At 42.8% G+C, this 10793-nt stretch overlaps 1 protein-coding gene across 9 annotated transcripts in view; it reads right to left on the bottom strand.

Annotated features, from left to right (window-relative positions):
- zeb2b (zinc finger E-box binding homeobox 2b) overlaps window positions 1–10112 on the bottom strand; it is an 81296-nt gene extending 71184 nt beyond the window's left edge. For 4 of the 9 annotated variants that reach the window (XM_017038561.2, XM_025062494.1, XM_025062493.1 and 1 more), the window contains exons 1-2: window positions 6290–8795; window positions 4842–4994 (exon numbers count right to left, since the gene is read on the bottom strand). In XM_017038561.2, coding sequence (XP_016894050.1) covers window positions 4842–4914 — 73 coding nt within the window. In that variant the 5' untranslated portion in view covers window positions 4915–4994; window positions 6290–8795. Of the gene's footprint in view, window positions 1–4841; window positions 4995–5625; window positions 6250–6289; window positions 8796–9294; window positions 9350–9992 lie in introns of those variants that run through there. The other 5 variants (XM_017038563.2, XM_017038564.2, XM_017038560.2 and 2 more) reach the window with 4 other exon arrangements.
- Window positions 10113–10793: the final 681 nt, after the last annotated feature.

Genomic DNA, 10793 nt, shown 5'->3' with positions numbered 1-10793 from the left:
CCCTTTTTTCTGATGCTGAATGCAAATGTGTAGCCCTGCTGCTGGCGGCGAAAGGGGCTGAATTGTGATTAAGAGAGAGGAGAAGGAGAAGAAGAAGAGGAGCTCCTTTCTTTGTTCTCCCCCCGGGGGATGTTTACCAGGAGAGACACGGCGGATCAGATATGAAAGGCATTCAGGTCAGCATTGATGTGAGCGAAAGTGAAATCGTACCTAAGGCATTCCAAAGACCCACAGTGTCAGGGGTCTGGGCTCGCGGTGCCTCTGCAAGTGTGTGTTCTCTGGCCGCCAGGCGAAAAATATCTTCACACAAGCCGGGCGGTCGAAGAAGGAAGTATATTAAAAAAAAAAAAAAAAAAAAAAAAAAAAAAAAAAAAACAGAATAAAAAAATGGAGAAAGTGTGTCAAAAATGTTTCTTGGCTATTTTTTGGGGGGAAAAACAAGAAGGAACAGATGAAAGTTTTTTCTGTCCAGTGTCCAGGATGGAGTCGAGTTGATCATTAGTTTTCTTTCTTTTGCCTCTGTGTATGTGTATCAGTGTGTGTGTGTGTGTGTGTGAGAGTGAGTTGTGTGTTGGGGTTGTACAGCCACAAGCCATGCTATTTGCTTTTATCTGCTTTATCAAAGCATGAAAAAAGCTTCTGTGTTACTGGTGTGTGTGTGTGTGTGTGTGTGTGTGTGCGTGTGCGTGTGTGTGTGTGTGTGTGTGTGCGTGCTGTTGCTCCATTCCTGATTTAATTCCTTGTGGAAAGCACATATTAGAGGATTTGTTGAATAACACATCAGATTGAGGCTCAAGACATCACACTGCGACGACTGCATCTCTGTCTCCATGTGACACAGAAATGAAATAAATAAATTTAACATCTTTTTTTTGTTTAAATCATATAAATTACTACTTTTGCAAATATTTCTGGACCTCTGACGAACCGAGTCCCACCAGCAGAGACACTGCTGTCCACGGGGGAACATTCTCTCACTCCTATATACCAACGCTACGCTTGAAATCACAATGGTCTCGTAAGGGAAGTCCATTCATTTTTATGTGCTGGGCTGTATACACTTGACTCACACACACTGAGAAGATGGATATATTTAGCTGGTGACGACTGCAGCCGCCGAGGAAGAGGAGAAGGACTGAAGCACAGAAAAAAAATAATAAAAAAAAATGCATCACACAAAAAAAAGAGTTGTCATGGAACAAACGTGACTCTCAGAGTCTAGAGATTATCAGAATATGTGACGTTCCTGAAGGGATTTTAAAGGGAATGCTGCTGATCATCTGTGGACGTGTTCTCCACTCCAGCTGCACACTCACTCTGTCCTGCTCCTCTGCCATCACAGCGTAATTATTTCACTCGCCTAAACCAAATAATCCCTCACTCCCCTTCATCGGTGAGGCAGTGTACAAACACTGCATCCTTTGACAGAACAAATAAATAAAAAGCCACCGGGACAAGGTGACAGCTTTTAGCTGCTCCGCACTGACACAAGGTATGGGAATGACAGCAGTGAATGGCGTGGCCGACAGCCCCCCGCCACTACTGACGGTATAAACATGTAAATGAAACACATTACCGGTGACAATCAATTGTCTACGAGATCCCCTCAAACCCCCACCCCCAACATCCCACCCTTTTTACCCCCCCTTTCCCTTCCTCTTGTTTACTGACTATGGCAGAAAAAAAATCTGCCCTCTCTACTTTAGGGACAATCTGGGTAAGAAAGGAGGAGGGAGAAGAGATTTTTTTTCTTTTTTGCTGATGAGAAAAGGAAGTAAAGAGGAGGAGGAAGAAGAAGCACCTTCTCTCTCTCCCTGATTTGTGCCTGCTGCAGTAGGTGCTGACACAAGTTTGAAAAACAGAGGCATAATAGAGATGGAGAAATTGTTTAGACTGGCAGAAATATGGCATTGTCTACCTCTGAAAGCAAGGCTGACCCCCTCCTCCCCCTGCCTCCCCCTTCCTGCACACCAACAGACGTGCACTCTGCCCTGTATTCCTCCACCTTAAAGCATGAATTTGAGATAGTCCAACAGTAATCACCACATTCAGACTGTTTTATCAAACTCCTGCAGCCACAGAGAGACACAGAGGGAGACAGAGAGTGGGGAGTCTGGCCTCACCCCCCACTCCCTCCCTCCCCGACATCTTCCTTTACCGCTGCCCCAGATTATGTAATCAGTATGTGTCCTAACATTGAAATGCCATCTGAGACCAGGAGAACAATTCCAAAAGAAAAGAGAGCAACATCTGCATGTCCTCTTTCATCCCCTACTCAGACTGAAGCTGCCAATTTGATGTTGATGGGAGTCTGCAGAACATCCATGCAAAAAAAAAAAATAATAAAGATTTCAAAGCTTTTCTGTTCTTTTTTTCCCACGTCTAGAAAAAGCAGCCTGTTTTTGATGCTCGTGTCGGCTGAGAACGAAGAAAATAAGGACAGGTGTGCGGCTGCTTTTTTGTTGGGCGCTCACAGCTGGATGTGACAAGCAACACCTGGTAAGGGCCACATTTTCAAACACTTCACGCTCACCGAGATCAGGTTTCCCACCATGAGAGGTGAATGGGTTTTGTTGCGGTTAAACAACGGGGAACAGGATGAGAAAAGAAGTATCGTCGGAGTTTTTAATATTGCTTCCATTTCAGAGTGGGATCGGGAGAGAGACAAAAGGGCTTTACAGCGACATGAAGAGGGGAGGATTGGGAAGAGGAAGGGGGATAAGTCATGCACTGTGGCGAAAAATACCACATGACAGACTGGTCAGAGAGTGAGTGAAGCTACAGTAGCACCTCGGGCCCTGGAGGCCAACATTCATCTGGATTAGAACGTCCTAGGTTCCACAACTTAGTGTTCAAACGCCTCATTAATTAGAACTGACACTTAAAAACATTATATTTTATAGCGTACACATGTTGAAAAAAGCTTATTTTTACATGCAAATAATGATGAAAAATGTTTTAAGGAATTAATCATTTTAAAATAAAGTTAAATCATATGCAACTGCACACGTTTAACATTTGTAGAATTTTTTTTCTGTTTTGTTGAACGGTAAAAATTAAAAAAAAAATTAAATATATTTTTAAAGAAGTCCCTGAAGTGTTAGCGTATAAAAAGCCCCATCCCCACGTTTAGTTGCGGCCAAGGCATTTCTTTGAATCCGAGTGTGTCCTGCCGGCTGTCACACTCTTCGCCCTGCCCTATCATCACTCCACAGAATCAGGCAGGAAAAGGACAGAGAGACAGGCAGAGAGACGGAGACAGGAGAAGAGGAGAAGAGGAGGAGAGGAGGAGAGGGTGGAAGGGAGGGGGCAGAGGGAGAGGGCGCGAGAAGAGAGTGGCCAAGCCCCAGTGAGCCTCGCCATTCCCAGAGGGGAGAGGACCGAGGGGTGAGGTGGTGGAGGGGGTGAGGATGAGGGGGTGGGGTGAGAGGTTATTGTTATTGAATATTAAAATTTCATAATTCGCATTTTTAAATAAACAATAAACTCAACTTATTCCATCTATTTACTTTAGGGCTCGTCTCACATTTCCCTGTATGTAGGAGCGACTACATTTTTATTTACTGCAGATATAAATATTCTTTACACATTCTGCCAGGGCTCGCTGTCTCTTGTCAGGTTTAAGGAAATGTGTGAAAATTATATTTGCTTTGCTAATATTATTTTATCAAATGCTAGGTTTTGCTACAAAAGCCCAGACTGTCTTTCTCCTTCTCACTCCTGCTTTTCGTAAAACAGGTGGTCACAGCTAAACAGGCTGTTGTCTACTTCTAACGTACATATATAAATACATATATTTAGTTATAGGTGTGTTTTTATTCTATTTTCCCTGTTTTTGTGTGCAATAAAAAAACCTGTAAATGTATATGTACAGAGCTTCACTGTACTGCTCTGCTCCTCCTGCCTGCATGTGCTATTTAGTGTGGAACAAAATGCTTGTCTGCTATTGATTGTGTGAAATCAATAAATGAAATCTGATCTAGATAAATAACCTGTGGGGGCAGAGATTTAAAAACTGTTGTGGAGGAAGCAAATAAAAATAAGTCTGAATCACAGCCACGCTATTTTACACACGCTTCTCTCTCCCTTCCTTCCTCCCAGTGTGTTTACAGCCTTTATTGGAATAATCAGGAATAACGGGGCCAGGGAATGTCACTGCAGATCTGCCTGCAGTGGGGGAAAGAAATCCACATATCTCCAGCTCCAGCTCTCTGTCCATTTTCCCGGACGTGTCATCCTATTTATACACATATATATGTGGCCACTGCGTTTTCAATAAAATTAGTAATAAGAAGTGAGAGAAAAAGGGAAGAGAAAGTGAGCTGCCTCTGTCACCTCCTGTGAAGTATTTCTTCACTCTGCTCCTGAACACAGCGACACTTTACTTCACAGAAAACAAATATCAGGGCAAACCTAACGAACACGGGGTGTGGGCTGAGACAAGTTACGACCTAAGTCATGAGACAGGACTTTAAAATCCGAGCAGCATGTTCTCAGTGATCGCCCATGGCTCGACTCTGTCCCGGCAGAAACCAGCCGGCACCGCTTCGCTACACAACTTTCCAACACCCCCAAGTTTCCAGCCAACTCCTCACAACATTCTAGCCGTAGTCCACTGACAGATTAACTCCAACATTCTATTTTAGCAGGGTTCTAGAGGCAGCGACGCTGCGCGTTTACGCACAGTTCCACTCCTGGATAACGGTCCCTTTTCTCCCTGCGTAAAAATATCAGAGCGAGAGGAGCGCACCAGCCGCGGAGCCACACACACACTGTCCCGAGCGGCGAACACAGACTCGCATCCCATCCCTTTGCTTTTGTCTCCCCGGTGGTTTTCTTACCGTTTTTCCGTCGGGGGTTGGCTTGTTTTCGCCTCTTACACCTGGGGCCATCCGCCATGATCTCTTGCCTCATTGATAAGTGCGTGCGGGATCAGATGGCAGCTCGCATGGAGTCGATTCCGTCTTGGTTTTCAAGCCTTGTCTGATGTCTGTCTGACGGGAAACACACACACACACACACACACAGGCAGCGACAATGAGGGCATTAGCACCGTGATCCAATCCACTCCACTCTCCCCGGACGCGGACAACAAACTGAAAATGCAACTTGGATGGAAAGGACTGATTGTGGAAAAAAAAAGAGAAAGAAAAAAAAAAAAGAACGAACGAATAGAAAATTAGAGCCGTGGGTGAAAGTATGAGAATCGGTGTCCATCTAATATTGAATGTCAGCTCGGTGGCAGTAACAGTAAACAGTACCAGGACTGGGACAGAACCATTTCCCCTGATGTTAAACTTCTATTCTTCCTGAAAAGCGCTGCTTTAAACACCACACACTTGTGACTTCACTCCCAAAAAGTTGTGCAAACTCGTGTGTATCTTTATCAGCAATAAAATACACATTTATTATTAATATGTATCTTCTTTACATGATATATCTATGACGAAATGTATTTTTTGACAAGTTTAATTTAAGCGCTTTTGTCCGTCTCCTGGAACCGCCGTGGAAACAGGTTGACAAATAATTATATTCCCTCTCATATTTTTTTATAATTACAAATGGTTTAAAAATTAAAAGAAGTTTAATCAGATTTAAAGTCGAAAAACTTCAGAGATCACTTACCTGCGCAGAAAAAAACGGTTATTTTAGACTAAATAAAGTCAAATGTACTGATTGTTCCTGAAGAGTTAATAATTAATTTGAAGAAAAGAGGATGGAAAAATAAAGAAAAGACGCGTCAACAAAAGAGGTTCGACTGGTCGCAGCATCGTGCGAGTGGTTGTTGAATGTTTGTTTCGATTCTCCCGTTAATTCATCAGCGCAAATACCGTTATTTGGGGAAGTGAATATTGACAAGAGGTCTGTTTGTTGTCCGTACTTCGGCTGAATTATACAGACGGTATAATAAACGGTCTTAGAGTCTGGAGAGAATTTAGGACTCAGAGTCACAAAGTGGTCGCGTGCACGTCGCCTTGTTTTCCCCCACAAAGGACAGCGGCGTTACGCGGTGCCAAACGCCCTGCGAAAGCCACCGTTCCCCGGGTGTCAGGGAGCCGCAGGACGCCTCCACACACCCGGACGGTTTGCGCTTTTTTTAAAAAAAGGGGGAAATGTTTGAAACAAACGCACCTAGTTTCCCACCTGTGCAGGTAAAGGCAAAGTTGGAGGCTCTAACTCCGAAAGAAAGTTTTTGGTCCAATATTTTTTCCGAAGCAGAAAAACAAAAACAAAACAAAAACCAAAAACAGAGGGACACGGGTAAAAACGGCGAAGAAAGAAAACGTACCTGCTTTTAAAGAGGAGCAAAAAGAGCCGTGTGTGGACGGGAGTAGCGAGGAAAAGGTGGCAGGAGGATAATGATGATGATACCGGAGCAGCGTCGGTGAGCGGATCCTGTTCCACCGGTGATAATAAAGCCTTAGAAATAAAGCCTTAGAAATAGTTGGGAGGAGGGAGGGACCGCTATTCCTGCTAGGGCAGGTTTACAACTGATGTCTTACACCCACTCCAGGAAACAAACCTGGGTAGGGACTGACGTGTTACGCCTCTTCTAATGACATTTCTTTCTCCTCTTTCCACCTCCTTTTCTTTGCCATGTAACACAGAGGAGGAGAAGCCCCCTGAAACGCACGCCACCTATCTTCACGGGAGGGGATAATTGAGGAGAGCCAAACGTGAGCATCTTCTGGGCTGAACGTGAAGTTTTTTTTTTTTCACCCTCCCTCCTTCCCTCCTTCCTTCCCCTTCTTCATTCTCCCCCCTCTCTCGCTCCCTTCACTCTCTCTTCTCTTTCTCCATCTCGGCTCTTTTTGAGTGAAACCAACTATGTCGGACTTCGACTGAGGAGCAAAGAACAGAAGACACTGTATTTTTCCCCTTCTTTTCCTCTTTTGGATGCGTGCATTTCTATGTGTGTATGTGTGTTTGTGCGTGTGTGTGTGTGTAGTGAAGAGGGGAAGAAACTTGGAGCTCGTCCACGCTGTCCGCAGTCATGTAAGGATTTGTTGTTATTAATATTTTTAATTCGTGTCTTTCCATTGGTTTCCATTTGCAGAAATGTCACGTTGTAGACAGGGATGCTGCGCGAAGTGAAGCGGAAGTCCGGGGAGAGTCACTGCGTCTGTCCGGGTCCTTACTGTAAATTCTCAAATAAGTGTCATTTCGTGTAAAACATGTTTTGTTGTTTTCATTTTTGTCTTCGTCTCGGACACAATTTTAATTCAAAATTGTACTTTGTTTTTAATTGAAACAAAGTAAAAAAAACTAAATTCGTTTTTGTTTTTCTGCAGAATTAAGCAAAAAAAAAAATCAAATCAAAAGTCCTTCTAATTCTGTAAGAAACGAGAACATTTGTTCTAAAAATTTCAGCGTGATAATAAAAATGATTTCACCAGCTGTAAAGTCAGGCCTTTACCTGAGGCATGGACGATACCTGTTGGTGTTCTACTGCCTCTAACTGTAACAAATATAATAATATATGTATATATATTTCCACACCTTATTTCAGTACAAATATTATGATGTATGTGTCACTTGATAACGTATACATATTTCATGTTCAACAATTGTGCTCAAAAAGGGGTCAGGAATAATTGTCGTTGTTACAGACGGACGAGCTCTGGTGGGAAAATAGCGGCGATAATAAAGGAGCCGCGAACGCACCACAGAAGTGCAATAAAGTGAGTTTTCACAGTCACCACTGGGAGACATAGTATTAATCCTACCGGCTCCCGTAGGATTAATACTCTGGGAATATCATCGGGATAAAACAACCTTATTGCAGTGATTTTTTTCCCCCAGTTTTCGACGGCACTTAACAGGGAGTATTACGCATTTATTTAACCAAGTCAACCATCTAAGCCATGTCAGACTTGGAAGAGTGAGAGTGGGAGAGGGAGTGAGGGGGCGAGAGAGAGAGAGAGGGAGAGAGAGAGGAAGCTCCACCTTTGCTGCGCCCTGATTGGCCATGTAAATAAAGTATTATTTTGCCTCCTGTCCTCCTGCAGTTCGAGACTGTATGGCTAATTAAATCATCAATCAAGAGGCTGAACGGTTGATGTCCGCTCCTTTACAAATAAATAAATGAATGAATAAATAAAAGAAAACGAAATTAGATGAAGGAAAAGAGAAATAAACCCTCACCAGGAGCTTCTCTCTGAGACTAAACTTTTTTTATATAAAAATCTCACTTTCGGCGATGTCGGGTTTTTATTTTCCTATTTGTTATTTCTTTTGTTTCTTAACTGTTTTGCTCAGAGGGGGCAGAGCAGGACGCGGCTGACCCCGGGTCAAGGTCTTTTGGATGCGTTTTTTTGTCGGAATCCGGTTGTGGCTGAACCTTTGTTGCGTGTAATTTGGGCCGTGCGCGGCGCGCACAAGAGCACACATGCACACGCGCACACACACACACACACACACCTCTCCCTGTCCCATTCATCCCTGATGTGAGCCTGGTGTGGCACCTTTTTACGCACGCCGGGCTCCGCTCCGTGGGGCCGCGTTTTCACCGTGAAAACGGATTACAGTGGCACTGTGACCTATGGAGGGATCTCCAGCGTTAATGAATATATTGATTTAAATGAGGGGTTAACAAAGACGTGGGGTCACAAGGATTCGTGACACTGTCGAATTCAGATTTGAAAGAAATCCCAACAAGTTTTTGTTTTATGTGATGCAGATATGAAATCATCAAATATAATTTACCTGTCAAATTATATACCTCTCCTTGTATTTATTTACCCAATAAATAAATTGACGTTTTTACTGCACATTACCTGCTTACTGGTGGTTTTTTTTTCCACACAAAAATCAATATTTAGAAAATCCACTGCGGTTTAATGCTTTTTAGTGTCCAACACCTTTAATTGAAGCTCTGCAGTTCTGCATCTGTCTGCCTCAGGCATGACTGCTGATTACCCAGATTATAATCCTAATTTTCTCTCTGCCTGCCTCAGTGTGTGTGCATGCATGCCTATCTGTCTGTCTGTGTGTGTGTGTGTGTGTGTGTGTGTGTGTAGGCCGATGTAAGCTTCTAGGCAGTGCAAACACATAAACACAGTGGTGCAGTGGGGTTAGTGGAATGTTTCACAGTATTATAAGAATCTGTCAGTCTAATTACCACTTCACTTTGTACTGTTCAATAGGTTGCTCAGGTTACACACACCGCTGCTGTATATTGAGTGACCTCTGTCAGCTGCTATTGTAGGACCAAGTATTTCAGCGGCATGCAGACGTTTATCACAAAAGCACAATTTCAGTGACATGATCTCAGAATAAAAGAGTAAAACAAACCTTTTCACTCTTCAGTCAGTCAGACAGACAGTCTGAGCGGGGACAATGGCTCTGCCTGCGAAAAAAACAAACAAACAAAAAAACACTTAAGGGCCAGAAGGTCCTGCAACAAAATGTCCAGAAGAGTGCAGAATTATCTATAAGCCACTATTGATAATAATAATAATATATATTATTATTATTATACCAATAATAATAACAACATCAATACCAATAATAATAATAATAATAATAATAATAATAATAATAATAATAATAATAATAATGTGTCCACTGAAAACCAAAACCTGGATTAGACGTTGCTTTAACTGCAGCAGTGTTGTGGGTAATTCAGCAGCAGTGGAGGTCACCGACTGTATCTGTGTGTGATGTTATTTTTTGCAGCCCTGTTTTTCATACAATAAAATAAGATGGGAGAGACATGGTGCGAAAGAGAGAGATAGAGGGAGAGAGAGAGAGAGCGATGCCACAGCCAAAGATGCCTGCGGACTGAAACACAGTTGCATGTTCGTGTTGTGCATTCAACGACTCAGCCGCCAGGCGTCTCTGATTATTGGCCTAATTTAGATCAGCCAGACTCACATGGTATCAGAATACACGGAGTGATGAATACATGTTATGATCTAAAGACAAATCTAACCTGGTCGTATCAGTCAGACTTGTGCTAAATAAATATAAAAAAACCAACAACAACTCACGTCTGTCTGTGAAGCCTCCTCCTCCTGCTGCATCAGTCTGATGACTCCAGGACTCAGGTTTGTCCTGGGTTCCAAGTGTCTTTCATTTTGTTCTTAGGTAGAGGTTCACTGTGTACGGAACAAAAGGAGTCACAACGTGTCAGGGTTCCAGACAGGAGAACAAAGGTAGGACAACAGACATTTTTTCGCAGTGTGTGATTCCGACTTTGATGCCTTTAATGACTTGCATTCAGTGAGGTTCCTTTTTCCTGAAACTGTACTTTATAAATTCTGCAGTAAAAAACAAAAAACAAAAAACAGTCAATGTCATAAATAAATGTTTAGCAAACAAAACCAAGAGTTACTGTGAGGAGAACACTGAAGCTGAAGAAGGTCAAAGCCTGGGTAGGATGGATGGAGGCCCAGCACTGCTTTCAGTTAGCAGTTAGCAGTTAGAAGTTAGCATGAAGATGTTCATTGTCCTTGTTGTCAACAAAGTACGTTATGAGAATATAAATATTAAATACTCGTACTAATGATCAATCAGAAAAAGTTGCTTCAACTCTGATTATTTCTGACTGTGAGCAGGGGTTTGTAAATCTCAGTCTCAGCTCTCAACAGAAGTAAAACAAAAAACAACTGTGTTCTCAGTGTGGAAAACATAGGTAACAACAATGTCCTAAAAAGACAGAGCTAAACCATTGGAGAAGACTGTTGAGAATTCTGAGAGATCAGTTCACGGACTCCTGTTGCCTTCACTGACCTCAGTTAATGATGCCCTAAACTTTCACCTTCAACTTTATTTTCGTATCTCGCACTGAC

The sequence above is a fragment of the Cynoglossus semilaevis genome, chromosome 14 (assembly GCF_000523025.1).
Source record: "Cynoglossus semilaevis isolate Cse_v1.0 chromosome 14, Cse_v1.0, whole genome shotgun sequence".
NCBI classification, from domain to species: domain Eukaryota; kingdom Metazoa; phylum Chordata; class Actinopteri; order Pleuronectiformes; family Cynoglossidae; genus Cynoglossus; species Cynoglossus semilaevis.
The sequence above is the reverse complement of the archived record's forward strand: the minus strand, read 5'-3'. Positions and strand labels throughout refer to the sequence as shown.